This window comes from Choloepus didactylus (assembly GCF_015220235.1).
Source record: "Choloepus didactylus isolate mChoDid1 chromosome 13 unlocalized genomic scaffold, mChoDid1.pri SUPER_13_unloc1, whole genome shotgun sequence".
Lineage (NCBI taxonomy): Eukaryota > Metazoa > Chordata > Mammalia > Pilosa > Megalonychidae > Choloepus > Choloepus didactylus.
In genome coordinates this window covers 833,932-855,454 of record NW_023637588.1, presented here as the reverse complement: position 1 = coordinate 855,454, position 21,523 = coordinate 833,932, and the positions used below count along the sequence as shown (strand labels likewise).

General features: G+C 35.0%; 1 protein-coding gene and 1 pseudogene across 1 annotated transcript; one reads left to right on the top strand and one right to left on the bottom strand.

The window, feature by feature from the left end:
• Positions 1-463: 463 nt before the first annotated feature.
• LOC119524777 lies at positions 464-7,088 on the bottom strand (annotated as a pseudogene).
• Positions 7,089-19,977: 12,889 nt separating this feature from the next.
• On the top strand, positions 19,978-20,202 carry LOC119524767 (small integral membrane protein 15-like). The gene has a single exon (XM_037823425.1). The coding sequence runs from the start codon at positions 19,978-19,980 to the stop codon at positions 20,200-20,202; it is 225 nt and encodes a 74-aa protein (XP_037679353.1).
• The last annotated feature ends 1,321 nt before the right edge of the window (positions 20,203-21,523 follow it).

The following is a 21,523-nucleotide window of genomic DNA, read 5'->3' as shown; positions in this document are numbered from 1 at the left end:
ATGTTTGTTTCCTGAAAATAAGTTCAGAGTCCAAAACCAAAGAAAATAATATATGTTCACTGTTCATTTCTAAGTGATCTACATTCCATGGGTCACAGGGTATTTTGAAATAAGCTGGTTCTAACAAATAAATAAAAATAAATTAAACACATTCCCATATAGCCTTTGGAAGTATCTTTATATTTCTGGAGGGAATGAAAAAGTGCAGCAATTAAAACAAGGCAAAGTCTCTATTTAATTAACATATAACATTTACAGTTAGTAAGAATGTGTTTATCTGTCTTATATTTGAGGATTCAGTTCAAGAAAAAAATATGATTTTCATAGTCCTATACCTTTTCCTTCATCTTTATATGTTCTGATCTCAGACCTAGCTCTACCGCTCTCTGAAATGTTTGCTTGTTGTGTTTGTCACATGGATAGTAATTCTTTAAACATTGTTTTAGATGTACTTATTTGTTTTTCAAACAGGATTGAAAGTGTGATGCCTCTTAACTATTTTATAACCCCAGAATCCTCTGTAGAGTCTGTCTTTTATCATTCCAATAAATTCTTTATAATTTAATTGATCAACTTTTTTTAACAACAGATGTCTTGAAGACAGTGTTTAATAAATGTGGTGAAAGTTTGAGGCCAGTAGCTACATAGACAGCAGGCTTAAATTCCTCTTATCCTATAGAATGACTTGCAAAGTTTTACATATTCAGGTCTATTTCAAAGTCTTCTAGGTTGTTCAAAAACTGGAGAAATTGCCTGAATTCATCAAGTTTATATATTCTGATATATTATAATGCAAATTTTCAAAAAAAACTGATGTTTTTTCAGTGTTTGTATATCATAAAAGTTTAAGAGCAAAATCTTCTTCACTGATAGTATTCAACCCATTAGAGTAGGAAAGGAACTTCTATTTCTAGAACTTGTTCAGAATTTATCCTTGAATCAATAAAAATCTTCAAAATTTAGTTCAGCTTTTCCTTTCTTTCCAAGAAAGTGTACCAGAAGTATAGGATCTGCAAATAAAATTGTGAAGTCATCAGTAGGCTCTGTGATGTGTGAAGATAATGCTTGGGTTATATTGCCCCTCATGTATCCCAATAGATTCTGGACACAAGTTCCACTACACCTGATTTAAGTACACTATTAGTAAGAGAATGGTATCCACAAAGTTGAAGTTGCAGTAGTGCATGCTTTTCCTCACCTCCTTTAGTTTCTATATTTTCATTCTTTTCCTATCTCTTGAAGCATGAAAAATTTCTTTGTATCTGCCATGTCATTGCATCAGTGTCAAGCATGTAAAAAATTATTCTAATACCTGCATGTTGAGGAGGAGAGGTAAGGTGGAAGCATAGAGAGGAGTACAGTTGAGTTCGTCCCCTGGAGCAACTAAAAACAATGAGAAACTTCTAGTAAATGATCTGGAATAACCATGACTGTCCATACATTGTACACCAGCCTGGAATGAATGGGTGGAGTGGCTGAGATCACAGCATAAAATCTGTAAATATAAACTGCAGAACCACACTGGGGGACTCTTGCCCCCATGGCAGGCTGAGCTACTGTGCCAGTTTGAATGTATTATGTTCCCCAAAATGCCATTATCTTTGATGCAATTTTGTGTGGGCAGATGCATCAGTGTTGATTAGATTGTAATTCTTTATTTCCATGGAGCTGTGCCCCACCCAACTGTGGGTGATGAGTCTAATTGGATGGTTTCCACAAGATGTGGTCCCACCCATTCAGCATGAGCTATGATTAGTTGATTGGAGCACCATATAAGGTCAGACAGAAGGAGAAAGCTTGCCACAGCCAAGACGCTTTGAAGAATACACAGGAACCAAGAGAGGAGCTTCAGCTTACAGAGACATTTTGAAGATGGGCATTGAAAGCTGACTCTTGTTCTAGAGAAGATGAAAGGACAAAATCCACAAGAGCAGCACAGGGTGACATTTTGAAGAGTAGCTGTGGCCTAGAGAGGAGCATCCTGGGAGTTACTATTTTGACATGAGAACTCTGGAGCAATCACCATCCACATGCCTTCCCAGCTATCAGAGGTTTTCTGGACATCAGCCATCCTCCAAGACCATAAGATGCTGAGGAAAACTTAGGGCAATGTCTTAAAGATCTTGTGGTAGGATGTTCTTTCCTAGACTTTACACCCAAAGAGTAAGCAAAGAAGAAATAGATACATGGGATCTCCTTAAATTTAAACACTTCTGTACATCAAAGGACTTTGTCAGAAAAGTAAAAGTGCAGCCTATGCAATGGGAGACAACATATCAAATAAGGTTTTAATATCCTGTATATCTACAAAGATCTTACAACTCAAGAAAAGAAACAACCCAATTTAAAAATGGGGAAAATTCATGGACACTTTTCTGAAGAGGAAATACAAATGGCTCAAATACTTATGAAATAATGCTCAACTTCACTGGATATTAGAGAAATTCAAATTAAAACCACAATGAGATATCATCTCATGCCTAACACAGAATGTCCATTATCCAAAAACCCATAAAATTGCAAGCGCTGGAGAGGATCTGGGGAAAGAGACAAACTTATTCATGGTTGGTGGGAATACAGAATGGTTTAGCCACTCTGGAAGGCAGTGTGGCTAAGTATAGATTTGCCATTGTGACCCAGCTAATCCATTAGGTATATATTAAGAGGAACTGAAAGTTAAGACACTAACAAACATCATAAACTGATGATTATAGTGGCATTATTCATGGTTGCCAAGAGGCAGAACCAGCCTAAATGTCCATCAATGGATGAGCAGATAAACAAACTGTGTTATATACACACAATTGAATATTACAAAGCTGTAAGAACAAAACCACTGAACATATCGTAATATGGTTGGACCCTAAGAAAATTATATTGAGTGAATTTAGCCAGAAAAAAAGGACAAATGCTGTGAGGTCTCACTATTATAAGCTAGCATTAATGGACAAACTTTGAGAGTTAAAAGCTGATAACACAGTTTACCAGGAGATAAAGAGGGTAGACACTGGGCATGTGATGACAAAGGACTACAGAATTTTCAACACGATTGACTGTATAAATCCAGAAATAGATAGCATAGTACTGTGTGATGGTAGCACAATATTTAGGTACACCAGACAAAGATATCTGTGAGTAAAGCTGAAAGAGGAGGGCTAGGGTCATGTATGACACCAGAGGTAAAGATAGATAATAAAGACAGGAACTATATAACTTAGCAAAAACTAGAGTGGCCAATGATTGTGACTAAATGTACAAATATAAAAATATTTCTAAATGTGGTCGAACAAATGAATGTCAATCATGCAAAGAGTTTAAAAAGGGATGGTATTGTAAAAAAAATATAATCAAAGCAAAGTAGAGTCTATGGTCAAAAGTGACATTGTAATATGCTTCCATTATATGTAACAAAGGCAATACACCAAAGCGAAATGTGTAGGAGAGGTGGATATAAGGGAGTGATATGGGATTCTTAGTACTGTTGTCATTGTGTGATGTTACTATTCTATTGTATTGTACGATATTTTAGTTTTCTTTTTAATATCCTTTTTATTATTCTGTAAAATTTTTTTGCAGTAATCAATATGCTCAAGTATTGATTGTAGTTACAAATGCACAACTATATGATGATATGGTGACCAATTGATAGTACACTGTGGATGATTGTATGGCATGTGAATATCTCCATAAAATTGTAGGAAATTATAAATAGTTATAAAAATGTTGCAGAAAACATAGAGAGGAATGTTCCTATTTAATGTTGATGGAGAGGTAGAATGATGTAGCCTATCTGGAAAATAGTGTGCTGGTACCAAAACAAAGTATATGGGTGCCATAAGGCCCTGCACTTTGAAGATCAGAGAGAAGGGGACTGAATGAACATTTGCATATTGGTCTTTATGGGGGCAATATTCATGATTTGCAATGGGTGGAACTGGGACACTGATAAACAGAGTGGTGAACTGTGATGTATGCATACAATGGAATATTGAGCAACTGAGAGGAGTGAAGCTGTGAGATATGCCAGAAACAAAAACTAAACATTATAATTCCTCACCAGTATGGACTAGCTACAGTGTGTAAACTCAGAATTGAATCTTAAAGTTTAGCTTATCATGGTAATTCTTATTGTAATTTTCCCCAGATTGTAAACGCTTAGAGTAGTCTTATCTGTTCCTAAATTGTAATGGATATCTTCAAATTCTGAGATGCTGATCTCTTTGTGTATAACCTGGTCCATCTCTGGAAATTTGGGTATCTGTGTGACACCTGAAACTCAGAGCTAGCGTGTGACAGATATGAATGTCAGTATTAGCACATACAGCAGCTGCTAAGAAAAAGCTGAAAGAGTTCAGATTTCAATTAAAGATATGAATGAAGCAGATTTGGTTAGCACTAAGCCAAATCAGGTCAAAAGGTAAAGGACAAAACTGTGTTTTAAAACTTCAACTTCCATGTGAGATCAAGGGAAGAGATGTTTATTTGGTGCAGGATCTATATTTTCTGTAGTACACTGAATAATTTAACTTGTACAGTCAGTTTATTCAAACAGCATAACTACATGGAACTTTGAATAGAAGGTGAGGTCTGGTAGGTTTGTGCAGGTTAGTGTGAAACAATGGTACATACAAAAGTAATTTGGACAGAGACTAAAAATGTATATATGCAAGGCCCTCTGGGAAGCTGGGGGAAAATGCAGTAATGTTAGACTTCCCCACCTGGGTTGTTGCTAATGTTCTCACAAACTTAAGGATGGGCAGTTTGGTATGCTGAGCCCTCTATCATGGGCCTTGCCTTTATGAAGCTTGTTAACTGCAGAGGAGAAGCTTAGCCTGCTTATAAATATGCCTAAGAGTCTCCCACAGAGAACCTCTTTGTTGCTCATATGTGGCCCTCTCTCTCTTGCTAAGCCAACTCAGCAGTTGCGCTCACTGCCCTTTCCCCTATGTGGGACCTGACTTCCAGGAGTGTAAATCTTCCTGGCAACATAGAATATGACTTCTGGAGATGAGCCTGGACCCAGTATCATGGGACTGAACACATCTTCACCAAAACTAAACAGACCCCACTCAGAATTTCACCATCCATCACTTATTTTACCTACCTGTTGTTTGTAGGGCATTCAGATGCTACAAATAATAACAAAGTTTTGATTTGTGTGGTACACCTTTGCCCTATCATTAGAAAGCTAAGAGTAAATGGTGGACAAATTGAGTGATGTCATAGATGACAAAGAATAAACAGAAACTGGTCTGTCTTATGTTATTCTAGTATAAATACAGAAGAAAAATATTTTCCTCTGTTTCTGTTGATGTGAGTTAAAAATATTGGTTTTTATATTCTAATAAAATATTGTGTCTTTTCTCAGAAGTTTTAAAACTCCATCTTTCCTCTTATAGAGGAAAACAGCAACATCAGAGGACAGAGATGGGAAAGTTTGTCCTGGGTGACTGAATTTCTTCTACTGGAAAAATGAACACAAGTTTAATTATAAAATATACTTGATGTGACATTAATTCAGTGCAATTCACTTTTCAATTAGCTTTGATTCTCTGCATTTGTCCTAATGCCTTCACTCTGTTCCACCCCATAATTCCTAATGCCCCTCCTGGGCTTTCCTTCCACAAGGAAGTTTGTGTTATGCATTTCCCCTCTACTACAGGCATTCTTGTCTTTTTCTCCCATTTCCTCAGGATCCTGCCTAGGACTGGGTTGGCTATAAACATAACAGAACTTAATTTCTTTAGTTTCCAAGATAAATTATTTGATCAATTTAAACAGAGCCTTAAGACAAACATTGGTAAAGCTTTAAAAGTCCCTGGAAAACAAGCAAGTGGACTTATTTAGATGTGCTCCCAGGAATACCATACAAGTTAAATCAAGGGAAATTCCAGGATATTCTTAGTAGATTATTCCTAGACCTTAGTGATGGGTAAAATGTGCATTCACTTTATGATTTATTATGCTCAACATTTAGATGACATAAACTTGTCTGTGTATGCTATATCTTATTTTAATGAAATTTTATTAAGATACATTCACACACTGTACAATCCATCCAAACTATGCTATCAATGGTTCACAGTATCATCATGTAGTTGTGCATTCATCACCATAATGAATTTAAAAGCATTTGCATTGCTGCAGAAACATAAAAAAAGAAAAGAAAATCCCAAACATCCATATCCCTTAACCCCTTTTCCCCCCTTGTTCTCCCCACCACTTATTAATGCTTAGTATTACACCCTACTCACTTTTAAGACTTATAGTAAAGTTAGGTTAATTAAGACAGTGTAGAATTGTCAGACATATAGATCAGTAGAAAAGAAAAAAACCTCCAGAAGTAGATCTATGCAAACACAGACAGCTGACTTTTTGCTTTGTAGCTATATAAACATTATCAAATATTAGGGCTACTATATTAAAGCTCAACAATTTCTGCTATTTCCACATAGTCTAATATTCTAGAAACTGAAACAGAATAACTATGTATATGCAATATCAATACAATTTAAAATAAAAAGCCACCTCATACATATGGTAGGTGTCAACACCCCCTTACCCATAGTACAGGTCCCACACTAGAGAAAAGTAATCATAAGTTTTTCCTCCAGTCTTCTCTACCCAGTTCTCATAAATGAAAATTTATAGTCACCATATTTTCCCCTTTATTGAAAATAATATGAAATGTTAACATGCGGATGCCAATTATAAATCATAACAAACATTGATTATATATCCATAACATGCCAAAAACTGTTCTAGATTTGGGGAAAGAGATAAAGACAAAACTGTCCCCAAATTTCATGGCACAGTCAACTGCCTTACCTGGTTTTAGTTCTGATCCTTATGTTACTGGGTGAGGCCAGGCTCCTACCAGAGTAGAATATTGCTTCAGGTTTGGGGTCCTGGGGAGAAGAAATCCACAGACTGGACAATCCAAGGGCAAAGTTACAGCAAGGCTTTACTTCAGATATTACAAATAGCACCATCAGGCTGGAACATTCCAGCAAATACTCTGCTCCTGGTGGGTTAGAGCTCAGACACAGTATTAGAGCTCTCAAGATAGTCTCATACAGTTCTTTCATTCTTGGCCTTTTATATGTTAGAGGGGCAGGGCTTAGACTCTTGGTGTTTTAGGATAGGCCGATATTTATGTAAATAAAGGATTGCACTGTGGATGGATGGGGGACCAGCTAACAGTGATTTGTGACTGGTTCAATAGGCCATTTTGATTTGTGCATGGATATGTAAATTAGGGCTTGTACTCTGGGCTATTTTGATTGGTCCATCAGGGGTGGTTCAGGATTGGCTCATTTGCAATCCTAGTCCCATACTCACCTGGTTCCCTATTCAAACTGGCCTCACTTACAAATTTGTACAAGTTATTGTGCAAAATCCTCCACTGGAGGTGAAAAAGCTGATAGTAAAGCAAATTATTACCTCTCCCAGGCAACAGATAGGTGCCTCATGACCACATCTTCTGAAACTTCATCCAATAATTTGTTGCCAAACTATGGTATTGATGTTAATTGATAGAAAATTTCTATAGGCCAGAAAGATGCTGCACAGGGTGGAGCTGTCGAGTTGTTAAGCCTAATGATGACCTATTCCCTCAGGGACCAAATGTTAGTTAGCTTGTGTCCATTTTCTTTAGGATACCAGCTTTGCCAGTCCACCAAGGACATGATGACCCATGATGAATGGGAGCAAGATGACCTCTGGAGGGTAGTTATTCAGGTGAGGAATATGAACCTTTTTTTAACTAAGCCTTGCCTCTACACATTATTTCATAGCAAGATAAAAATTTTTATAGTGTTTAGCATAATATCTACTTATTAAACATTAAATTAAATGTTTTATTAAATACTCAGGAAGGTGTCAAACAAAAAGGAATAATAGGACATACTGACAATATTTAGAGTATTATTTAGTGTGGAGGAGAGATTGCAGACTTCTCTTGACTTTTAATGAAGTCAAATCCTCATAACAGGATTGTAAACAATGTGAGAACAAAATTTGTGAAACATCAATTCCTGACTCTAGAAGGAATTATTTAGACAAGTCAGGACAATTGTAATACTGGATGATTTTGTGACATTGGCTGGTTATTCAGCTGAAGTAACAGACTAATTCATGAATATATAATTAATTAAAACCAAAAGAGTTTTGAAAAATGTTTTCATTTGTGATTGTCTTGAGATTAAATCATGTTAAAACTGTACACCTATCTTGGTCTTGCCTCACATTTACCAAACATAAGTGCCTCCTTCAAAATCCCAGATCCTCAAATTTAAGAATTTTAAATATTTCTTTCTCAACTATATTCTTAGATTTGTACAACTTGCTAACAATATATGTGATAAATAAATGTCTGTAGAATCAATTGTGATTAATCCATATTTGTATTCCTTTGCCTTTTAGGCTTAATTTATTTGATATTATTATCACATAAGCAAAGCCAGGGATCTGTATTTTGTTCTGTTTCTTCCCAAGAAACTAGAAATCTTCTTGTTACAAATATATCTTCAATAATTATTATTTGAATAATTGAATAAGACATTTTATTTTAGAAGTCTTTAGCACAAGAAAGTACAAGGTTCATTAATTTTCTTTATTCTTCTTTGTTTTTCTTTCTCCTGCACATTACAGAGTTGAAGAGTTTCAGTGGAATCTGGTGATCAAAGAAATTAGTTGAATTTGACAAGCTCACACAGAATTGCATGTCAAGAGAGAGCTGGGAAGAAAAGAACAGTACGTAAATTATTTCCAAAGTTCCCCAATTTCTAAAGTATGATAAAATTTTGGCTTTTGAGAAGGAAGATCATTAGCTTTTGATCAAGTCATCTTTGACATTCTTTACCTTTTTAAAGCAAAGGGTAAGTCCCACATGTTGGCATTTGCTTATGCTAGTGGGGGAAAGAAAAATGCTTTCTTCCATTTTGAAAGAAAAATTTAGAAGTGAGAACAAAGCTAGTATTACATATATCTGTTGACATTATTAAAATTGTTTGTTCTCTGAATTTCCAAAATGCTAAACTGAAATGACAAGGGACTTTAATGGATTATCCAATCAACTTAGAAAGGTGACATCAGAAAACCTTTTTGAACATAGTTAAAACCACATCTCTGGACTTCCCTTTCTGGGAACTAATGAAGGCAGATCAGAACCAGTTACTTGACTGCCCTTTCAGACTACCCCTCTAAGAGAGACAAAGTAATATCACTTTGACCCAAGGCAAAGCTAAATACAAAAAAAACAATTAATTCTTATTTGAAAGGGACTTTTGAAGATTGTAAACATCTTTATCTTCAAGCAATTTTTAAGTACAAGATTATTAAATATATTGTACATGCATTAGTGCTTTCAGTCAAAATATGGAGAACTGAACCAATTCTTGATTTTTTTCATGTGTAGGGGCAATGAATGCTTTCATAATTTTGTCATATAATATTTCCTGTCATGGTTGTTCTATGAACTGGGAAAGGTAGGTAAGGCCTGAAGATGACTAAGACACACTGTTATATACTGGTGAGTTTGGAATTCAGAAGTTAATATAGTTCATCCATTCTGGAGACTGTTCTCTTCCCACTGTTACCAAAAGTGGGGAAATATTTTTTGTAAAAGAAGAGAGATCCTGAAAATTATTACCAAAACTTTGATGAAATCATGAAGTTATGGGTACCATTATAAGAGATATTACATAGATTATTTCATTTAATGTTTACAATGATTCTGAGGAAGGGACTTTTATGCCAATTACAAAACAAAGAACTTGAACAGTGACTTGTACGGTGTTTTATGACTGATAAGGGGCAGCCCCCAGGAAGTTTATGGCCAGATTCTGTGTACCTAACAAACTGAACTGTCCCAGAAGCAAAAGGTAAAATGAGACCTTAGAGAATGATATACTGTAGAAAACTGGCAGATATATCCTAGCAGTCTTGCTTTATTCCAAGGAACAATTCTCCACCATTTGAGGGCATTCTTTTGTATGCATTTCTCTTCTCCTTGTTCAAGAATTATTACACATTTTATTGCATTAGTTTGTTTGTTTATATTTTACTTCACACTCCTTGAATTGTTTTTATGAGTGTCAATCAGTGAGTACCTTAGAATCCATTCTACAATTACCAAAGGCCAGATTTCAAGAACAGAAACACATATTTCAGGTGAACATTTTGTGGAATGAGGCTCACATTTTGTAAAGGAATCACATGAATTCCTCTCTGAACACAGGTACAGATATTGGCAATAGGGTGTGTTCTCCTATCACAGAAAACCAGCATCCTGCAGAGGAAGATCCTGCCTAGAGGAGTCTGGAAAATTTGTCTGAGTGTAAATCCTTAATGCGGTTCCTAGTGTAAATTTTTGCCAGCCCAGTCAACATGCAATGGTTCAGATACTGATACATAGGACATTTTATGTATTTATTGCCCATGTTTTCAATAGATATCTTATTGTTCAATTTTAAAGTAAATTATTGTTTTATATATGTAATGTGCAATAATTGTGTAAAGAAAGAAAATATAATTAGAACAAATGAATGCCACTTGGAATCACACTGATAGTGAAATCTTTTATTAAATGGACCATTGTATACACATTTCTATGTATGTTAAATTAATAATGAGGAGGTTAAAAATATGTAACCTTTTCCTCAAGAGTATGATGAGGCTGTCATCAAATGTTAATGGATATAGATTCAACTTATTTTTCAAAGCCTTCTTGGAATTCTATTTTCACTTAAAACTAATTTATTTAACTTGTCTCTAATTAGCAGATGATTAAGGTACCTAAGTTTTCTAACCATTATAAACAATAGCAATAAGAACAAATTTTACAGATTAAAATTGCCCATTCATCTGATTCTTTCTGTGCCAAATTGAGGCCCTCATATAGTCTTGGTTTTCTCTAAAAGAAAATTGATACCCATTTCAATTTCTACCAGTTATTTATGAGAGGCACCCCTAAATACTCAATGTTGATACAGCCCAGCTATCAGGTAGAGGCTCAAGGTGAACAAGGTTTGTCCAAATCCATTTGTACACTATGTGAATTTTGCAGAAGAGAAAGTGACTGATTCTCTCCAGTATGAAGCCTGTTGAGGAGGCTTTAGCATTCTTGTACTATAAGGAAGAGTAAATTCTCAGGTTTGACTTAAGTTTAAACCTGCTACTTTTGGCCCCACAATGTGCCCAGATGAATACAATCAGACAAGTGTCGTGACATTTCATCACATCACTCAGCCCTTGGGTTAGTTGAACCTGGTACCCACTTTGCAATGATTGAGATATGTACAGTGGAGAAAGTAGAGAGAGTTATTTCTATGGATTCATCCAGGAAGTTCTAGCAGAATCCATCTAGTGGGAAAAAGGAAACCTAGAATACTTTTATTTTTCCAATGACTTTTACTGACCCTATAGAATCAGGTCCAATTCAAGTGGGGAGTAAATATAGCAAACATGTATGTTGTTCATACTGTTCATTGTTGTTAAACAAAGTCTGAGAATCAGAGTGAGGATTTGTAGCTGTAAACTCTCTGAACACCATCAGGTATAGGGAGACTTACATTTAAATGAGTGGAACAGTGGGTTTCAATGACAAAATTTAACATAAATACAAGAATAATGAAGTCTGACTAGAATTTTCTTTAATTATTTTATTTTATTCACCTGTTTTAAAATACTATTTTAAAAAGTCAACTCCCTCCACTATTTGGGAATGTCTATGCCTACTTATATATAGTAAATAACAGCAATTATGTCAAACAAAATAAAATAATTTAGCTCTTCAAGTTTTAGTTTGGTGCATGACTGATGGGATAGTTCTAGCAACATTTCATTTTATTCCACAAGGATGTCAACTGGGTTCACTCATCTGAGCAGTTTTTTGGGGAAATAACTGTTGTCTGTTCTTCACTGAACCATAAAGAATAGTTTATGCCATTTCCTTTGCTACATATTAAAGAGTCTCTCTTTAAAATATCAGATCCCAAAAAGGAATGAGGTATCTCCTCTATTGGGCTGGTTGTGTGATGGAGATGCTGGGTGAAGGACTGAGACATTACATGGGGTGGGATATTATGTCTTTTTAGTGGTAACAGGCAATTGCCCTTGGAACTGGATGTGACACACTCAGCAATTCTGAGTCTGACCTTGTTACTTCCTCAGTAGATGTGGTGTATGTGTCTGTAGAGTCTTTCTCAGGGTAAGTCTAGTGAGGACATTTTTTCCCTGGACCTCAATATGAAGCTAGGCTCCTGCAGGCATATTTTGATTAGGGATTGCCCCAAAATTAGGAAGCATTTCAGGTTTCTGGTACTAACTAACTTTACCTTGTTACTTTATTTATTTGTTAACTTTTGATCAGAAATGAAACTTTTCTGGAGTATAATCATGACCTCATACCCCATATCCCTTTGACTTGTTTCAGCTTATTAAAATGTAAATTGATGCTTAAAGAGGCATAAATTCTTCAGGGGGCAGGTGAACACAGTGGCTGAAAGCTCAGAAAACAAAGTGAGATTCCTTAAGCCTGGTCTCAACCCTCCCCACTCCACCTCTCTGTACCTCAATATCCCCAACTGTAAATGGTGATAAAGATGTTTTGAAGAGTGACTATGCCAGAGTACTGGAGCATGTAGAATGTGCCCTGCTGCACAATAAGCATTGCACAAGTAGTGGCTTATTATTATTAGCAACTTATCTCAATTACATTAAAAACAAACATTATTTATTGGTATATTAGTTTCCTAATGCTTCCTGGAAAATTACCTAAATTTTAGTGGCTTAAACAACATAGATTTATTATGTTACTATTCTGAAGGTCAGAAGCCCAAAATGGCTCTCACTGAATAAAAATCAATAAAACTGCAAGACTGCATTCATTGTGGAGGTTTTTGGGGACAAGACATTATTTGTCTCTTCCAGCATCTAGAGCCTGGCCACACCCCTTGGCTCATGGCCCCACACCAGCAATCACATCACTTCAAAATCTGCTCCATCATTACATCTCCTTTTCTTGCTCTCTTGCCTCCCTCTTTACCTAATATGTATCATTATGATTACAATGAGGTAATCTAGAGAATCTGGAATAACCTCTTCATGTCAAAATCTTTAACTTAATCACATCTGCCAATGCCCTTTGTCAAAGAATATGTTCATTGTTCCCAGGGATTAGAACATATGTATCTTTGCAGGACCATTATTCTTCTTAATAGAGTTCATTTCATTTTACATTAAGCTAAGCCTATCACAGCATTATTATATTTAATAAAATCACAAAATGATAAACCTATGACTTTTTAAGACACAATTTTTGCTAGTAAGAATACTTGCTGTTAAACAAACAATGTATAATTGTTTTCTTTGTTTTATCTATTAATTTAAACAATATTTACAGTAAAATCTCTGGACAGATAATAATATTTTAAGCTACATTTATCTTTTACAAAATAATTGGGACATAACTGAATGCAGATCTATCATAGCAAAGGCATATTCAGAAGACAGAGGAAGTAATGAATCCCTTGATTACTGTAAATTATGCTGATTTCTTGGTACTCTGTTCAAGAAATTATAATGAGTTTGTTTCAGTGAGTAATTATGTTAAATTTGTAGATATAAACCTCACTGATTTATACATACGAATTGTATTGCTGTTTGAAATTAAAAACCTTTGATTTATTTCTGCTTCTGAGAATTAATTTTCTTATTACAAAATTTAAATGAACCACATTTTATGGCAAATGTATATGTATTTAAGATAAACACAAAAGCTTGGCATTTTTAAAAATTTATGTCCTTCTATCATATTTCACAAAACATACCTGAAATTATTTTAAAGGGATTCTACAAGGAGTGTGTATCCTCTTAAAAAGTATAAAAATTTTCCCATTTGCATTTTAATAACATGAATTTATTTAATGCTATTTAATTTAATTATTCCATGAATACTTACTTTGTGCCAGGCACTCTTTTACATGGTGAGAATATGCCTCAAATACAATTGATAAAACCCTTGCTCACCAGGAACAGGTGACAAATTATATATATATGTGTGTGTGTGTGTGTGTGTGTGTGTATACATATATATATATATAAAATGTTAGATAATTTTCAGAAATTTGAAAAGATCTAAAAATACAAACTAAGTTGTTCTCATGTTGCTATTTTAAATTAATGCACAGAAAAGTTTCTCTGAGAAGGTGAATTTTCAGCCAGTACTGAAGGATGCAAGGGATGACCATGCACAGATGTGGGGAGGAGACCCCAGACAGAGGGAGTAGCAGAGGCAGAGAATTGGAGTGCAGACTGAAGATCAGTAAGGCAAGTGGGCAGGAGGGGCCAATGGGTGATTTCATAGGGTGAAAGAGTAAAACATGATGGGCTTTATAAGGGATGTGAAGCCATCACTGCAGGAATTTGAACAGCTTACCATGGTGTTCTGGTTTTCTAATGCTGCTGTTTTGCAAAACACCAGAAATGGACTGGCTTTTATAAAGGGGGTTTATTTGTTTACAAAGTACAGGCTTCAGGCTATGAAAATGTCCAAATTAAGCCACCCACACAAGTATACCTTCACCAAATGAAGGCCAATGGCATTTGGAAAACCTGTGTTAACTGGGAAGGCATGTGGCTGGCATCTGTCATTCCCTGATTGTGTTCCAGCTCCTCTTTCATCTCCTCTGTATTATTCAAAATGTTGCTCTTGGGTTGTTTTGTCCTCTCTTAGCTTCTCCAGAACAAAGTGTCAGCAAAAGTCTGTTTTTGATGGCTATCTCCAAAATATCTCTCTTAGCTGTAGCTGTTCTGAGGTCCTTCTGTTTGTAAGCTTATTTCTATGGCTCTTTTGCTTTAGTTTTTAACAATTAATTTTTTAATTCATCTAAAGTGAGTTACAGATGTAAATTCCTTTCTGAGTTGTGTCCTGTTGCTGCAATATACTTATATACATTTATATCAGTTAGATAGATAGATAGATAGATAGATAGATTCTACAACTTCTAAATCCTGTGTTTAACTTTGGACAAAAGTATAGGAAAAAAAATTGGGAGGAATCTTACTTGATTAACTACTTGCTCCTGCATGTTTCTTGGTGAGATGATTTCAAGTTCCCATTGTTTTATTTTTACCATGACCCCCTCTTCCCCAAACCTACAGTGGCAATGGTAAGCAATACAATCAAAGCAGGGACTGAACTTGGTTTCATAATAGATCTGCTGTTTAACAAATTCAATCTTGGTAGCCATATTGAGGATGAGTTAGAGTATAAACTATTAGAAAAAAATATCTGTTGGGAGGGTAATAAAGTAATGTAACAAGCAGAGGAGACCCAAATTTAAGAACTGGCAATAAGAGACAGGGAATATTCATGAAGCCCTAGCAAATGTCCTAATCTTTCATCATCTAGGTTACTCTTGATGCTCGTCCTCAGTCATTCAATCAGTTAATGAGTCAATGATCCTTTTCTCCTATCAGTATTAATTTAGCTCTTCTATTGATTGGGCAACTTTCTTGATGTCAGAAATACAGAAAGAACAGGGCACATATGGGAAAAATCCTACTCCTTTTTTAGCAAATGCCAAATGTATTATGCAATTACCTTAACTACAATAACATAATGAACACAATATAAGAAAGGGGTTTTTCACCTAAGGGAAAACCTGAGCCATTATCAGTGCTTTGTGATGTGACTATCTTTAGTTCTGTTTGATTTTATTCAGCTTTCTGTCCTGGAAAATTTCATCCTGACCAGTAACCCCTGAGGTGGTATCTTCATCATAGGTTTATACAATATTTAAGTGCTATCTCACCCTTTCCTTCTAGGTCTCAGTGGCTTCCTTCTTCACTGGATCTGTCATACAGGGAGACAGCATCGCCTTATTGCTGACTCAAATTTGGACTTCTATTAACCACAAAACCATGAACCAATACATTTCCATTGTTTATGTAAACCCATTTTATGTTATTTGTTTTAGTATCTGGGAAATTAAGACAGTTGTAAAATCCATAAAGTGATGAAAAACTCTAAGTGATTATTTTCAGACCCTTTCTAAACATCTGGTAGGATTTTTTATGGGAATGCCAAATCCTCATTTTTATGGGAATGCCTCACCTTGTGGCTAATAAATGATATGACATTATCTTCAAACAACACTGTACCTTCCTTGATGTATTCCCTAGAACACTGTGTTTTATTATGGGTACCATTGAAGGTCTTATGGTGGTTTCATTTTTTTCTTTGCCATTATATCTTGTCTACATTAAGAAGGTGTTCAGTTGGCATCACCATTGTTATCAGAGGCAGTGTTGTGCTATATCTAAGGTCACAGATGAGCTGTGCTTCAATGCCAACTCCACCATTTACTGTTTTGGGTCAATCACTTAAATTCTTTGTGCCTGAGTTTCTTCCTTTGTGTAAATATTAAATGTGGTCATATAGTTAAAATTCTCTCCTGTCCCCTGGTTCTGTGTTAGCTATTAAGTTGTGCACCATTCCAACAGCCCCATCATCCAGGGTACATCTCAATTAAGGGCTCAGTGTCAAGGGTCAGAACAACAGAGTGTGAGTCATATGAGATAAGGGTGATTTATCATCCTTGTTGTACCTGGGTTCCTCATATGTGCAATTTGGATCATCACAGCATCACATTGGATAGGTAGAAAGGTTGCTGGGAATACAATGTCCTCAGCAGACAATGGATTAGAGATTTGGGGTGAGAACAATTATAGTCTCATTACTATGTTGTATGGAGCTGCCATTTCTACCAGGTACAGTGCTTTACATGCCATGTCACTTTCATGTTACAACTCTAGAACAATTAGAAAAATATAACAAATACAATACAAACCTCATACATAAAATTATCTGCTTTCTTGCTAATAGATAATTTCTGTGATTTTTATTTCTTATTTTTCTCCAGATATATTTTCACAATATAGCCAGGGAAAGTTAATACAAAGACCACGAGATGTGGAAGGCAAGTAGAGTAGGCTTTTGAGTGGTCTTCTGTTGAAGGAAAATTCTTGACTGTGGAGAAGAAGTAGATGTAGGAAACAATGATGAAAATAAAACAGCAGGAATCCCACCCACAGTAATGAGGATGGGTACAAATTCTCTCAATAAGTTTTTTGAACAAGAAATAGCTAATAATTGGGGGATGTCACAGAAGTACTGCTGGACCACATGTGACCCACAGAAGTATAAGGAGAAGTTACCAGCTCTGTTAATCACAGCAGACTCCCACCCAGTCAAGACACAGATGCTACCTGCAAACATGTGCCCATATTCATGATGTCTTCATAGTGCAGAGGATGGCAGATGGCAGCACAGCAAAGGAAATTGGTCTGAGGAGGAGCAACTTGGAAGATGCTGAGAAAACCACCAAAAACACTTGGGTGACAGCCTAGAAAGGATATGGAGTTGTTGTGGGCCAAGTGTTGACAGTGGATTTGGGGACTGTGGTTGAAATGAGGCATAGATCCAAGAAAGATAAATATTTCAAGAAAAAATTTGTGGGTGTGTGGCAGTGCTGGTCTAAACTTTTAATCATGACAATGAGGACATTCCCTATTAAGACCCACAAGTAAATAATTGACAAGAACACTGAATGCAAAATGTACATATGTTGATTGATAGGAAATCCCATGAGTGTAAATTCAGTCACAATTGAGAGATTAGTCATGACTGTAGCCATAATCTATAAAACATTGGAGAGAGGAATAAAACAATATCAATATCAAGCTTTTCACTATTAAACATATAATATGTGTCTGCACACGGTAATCTCACAATCAGTTAAGGTCAAAATTACTCCAATTTGCATCAAATTGTTTATTAATCATCAATCAGTTCCTTTTTTATTTTGTTTTATTTTTCTCTGCTTCAGTTTCTATAAATCTGTCATTATAATGCAGCTGTCCAAATATATTCTGTTAAAGAGGCTGATGGGCTGAATATTTTCTACTGCCCTTAGCAATTCTTTTTCATCCTTCTTGATAAATCTAAACTTGCCAACCAACAAATGCTCAATTGTGCCTTACCCTTGCTGTCCCTACATTCCATCCAATGACTAACACAATCTTAGCTTCTACACAGCTTACAAGAATCTTAACAGTAAGAAATTCTCATAATAATACTGCACTATCACTAACCTTCATCTATCATGTAAAGTGTTTAGCCATATTTCTCCTTTAAGAATATCACTTTAGAGCTATTGAATCATTTGAAACATCTAACATGGGATGTAGCTAATGGCTGGCTTTTATTTATCTTCACAGTTCTCACATTTTTATCATTTATGCATCTTATACATAAAGTTTCACAGAACACATAAACTGGTTACTTTAGCTATCAAAGTTCTAAAATAAAGGAGCTGAGAATTTTGGCCTTCTATTTCATCAAATTGTTTACTTTACTTTATTATTTCCCCTTTGACATTTTCTCCATATCTAATAAAATAATTGTGTTTTTCCCTTGAAGTTATTTTTTTCTTTCATTATATTCACTTACACTATTACGTGGAAGAATGTATGACTTTGTGTAAAGTATATCTGAAATACTGCAAATATTTTATCAGTTTTCTTGTCTATCCCACCATGCATTCCAGCTCCTGGTGACACTCTATCTTTCCAATAATATTAATACAAATTATTTAGCAGTCAGGTAGTGATGACACAGAGTTGGAGCTAAATGCAGTTGATGAAATAGTGTGTTTGTCAGTTCTTGGCAGTGATTAGTTAATGTCTCCTATTTATACATATTTTTTTAAATCTCATTTGAATTAAAATATGTGGGAATGTACCTTACATTTCCCATCCCAGTCTCTTCCATTTAACTCCTGCTTTTTATTATTTTGCTCATTTTTGATTCCTGATGTTGGGTGTCGGAAAGATTGCAGAGTAAATGTTGGTTGCTGGATTTAGCAGTGGAGTGATTTAAAATAATTGAAATTAATAGAGGAAACTATTCCATATATTTTATTAAAGGGAAAAATGAGGATTAGGATGTATCCTTATTAAATAGTTTAATATTTATGACCAGTTTATGAATATTCATGAGGGTAAATTTGATTTGATTTATCTCTGTTGCTGTTTCTGTTAAAACATACTGTGAATACTACATAATACAAAATTACTCACCCCTTGAGTGTTTGATTTCAGAATAATGTTCCATGTCATTAAAAAGACATATGTCTAACTTATGCATTCTCTGCTTCTTTGAGTATGTTGGCAATAACATTTTAGTAATATTTTAATAGCTAAAAAATCACTTGTTTGGTTTCTAAATCATTACTTCTTATATACATTTCTATAAATATTGTGATTTCATTTTAACCTATTTAGATTTTATTTTTGGTCATTTTTATATAAAAAATAACTACTGTTTTATCAGGTTACTTTTAAATTGAAAGTGAATTGTCCTCTATAAAATAATGACTTGCTTGTTTCATTCCAGTCCTGTTGCATGAAGTTTGTCTTCTGAGGATCCAGGTTAGTGCAGATATAGCTGATCCCTGGGCAGAAGGAGGTTGTAAACTTTCAGTTAAAAGAAATCACAGGGAAGAGTGTGGGTCTTTGCCCAGGACATGATGTACCTGAAGCTGAAGTCAGTCATTGCTGTAGTTTTCCCTCTGTGTCCAATGAAGTAGACCACTGCCCCAGGGGCACCAGGCTTGACAGAGTATGCATTACCTGGGACCATCAGCTCAGTGAATCATGCCTGGCCTACCACTGAGTGCAGAGGCCTGGGCCCACACCAGTGCAGGATAAGGTTCTGGGGAAAATGTGGCCCCCAGTGGCCAATGGCCCATTAGGGGAAGAAGGAATTTAAAACTTTTCTCAGAAGTGTATGGTAGAACTAAAGAAGGAGACAGCCAAGTGTCATCTGAAATTGTGACTGGCTCTCCAATGATCCTGGGACAAAGTTACACATCATGACTCAAGTGTAAGTTTTCTTAAGAGCACTACAAAATGTTTAATATAAGGGCATGGGCTGAATATGTTGTGGAATGGTCTGCAAAGGACCCATATGTTTTCCTTATGACAGTGATTTTGACCCTTACTCCATTGTACTTAGCAAGTGCTGTATTGTCCTGGAAATTGACAAAGATGACTGTGGCCAGAGAAAAAGAGCAGAAGGAGAAGCAAAAACATCAAGAAAATATTGCAAAAGCCAAACTAGTGAAAAAGGATTGAAGAATCGGCTCTGAAACCAGAGGAAAATCATTTGAAAAATTATTCAGCTTTGGGAGGACTCACTAAGGTTACTTCCTTGGATTTTATGACAGGATTATATAGTAAACAAAGTCTGGCCATTTGTAAGTATCATGTCAGTTATGATCTCAGAAAGGTAGTAACTTTTAGGCCTGGATATATAAGTGTGTTGGTATCTTTGACAGTTATTGTGTAAAATAACATTTACATGCTACAAAATCTCTATAACTGACTTAGTCATTTGCCATTTTATAGTCAATCTACTGAAATAAAAATATCCTATGGTGAAAAAATGGCTTTAGATTATAAACTTTATTCAAATAATAGCTTAAATTTGGAGAAAGAAAGTAAAAGTCAGAACTGTCCTCTTTAACGTGAAAAGTATGTTTGGGCTTAAAAAAAGCTATAATATATTAATCACCTCTTTTGTCATTATTGGTTATTTCTTGCAATATTATCATTTCTGGTTTCCTCAAAGCAAAATATTGAACATTCAATTCTTTATTTTCTGCATTGTTTGATTTTTAGCCTTTATACTTAAAATCTGGTAATAAAATTTTCAGACATTCTGCATTTTTTATCCTAATTTTAAAATAGTTCTCTTGTCTTGACTGTTAGAATACCACCTACTGGATATAATAAGTTTTTTACTTACAAGCATAGCCATTTTATAAGAAATGACTTCAGAAGAATAAAATTATAATTTAAAACTTGCAGCACAAATGCCAAACATTGTAATATCCTGGAACCCCTTATTTTTGCTTGTTAAGTAGAAATGTGAAATAGTTAAAATTCTTACCACTTTTGCTTTTTGCTCCTTTTTTTTGTTTAAGTCATGTGGTAGTGATGTCCTATATTTCTTGTTCAGTTTTAAGGTGAAGGTTAAAATTTCAAGTTTCTATTAAAGGACTCTTAAGACGAATATTTAAGCCATACTTCATAACCAGTAAGGAAGGCTTGGGAGAATTTTGCTGGACTTTGTAGTAATTGGGGTGAGAATAGATAAATTATGTCAAAATGAGAATGTTACATTTATAATAAAGAGCTCAAGAATATTTCTCAGTAAACAGTATAATTGGAATATTTACTATTAAACATGGCTTTTGTAAATACATGGTTCAAGAATTTTTTTCATGTTCAGTCTTTAATAGTGTTTTCCTCACATTTATATGTATTTTAAGTTACAAAAACATTGTCCAAGAGCTCTAAATTTAAAATGAAGATAGATATTGAAATAAATTTGATATTTTTATAAATATTTCCTACCTTTTTGTTTTTGATAGTGTTTTTTGGGGGGGGCATA

What these genes read in the sequence shown, in the direction of transcription:
- LOC119524767 (XM_037823425.1), top strand. Translation starts at nt 19,978, where the DNA reads ATGTTTAATATAAGGGCATGGGCTGAATATGTTGTGGAATGGTCTGCA.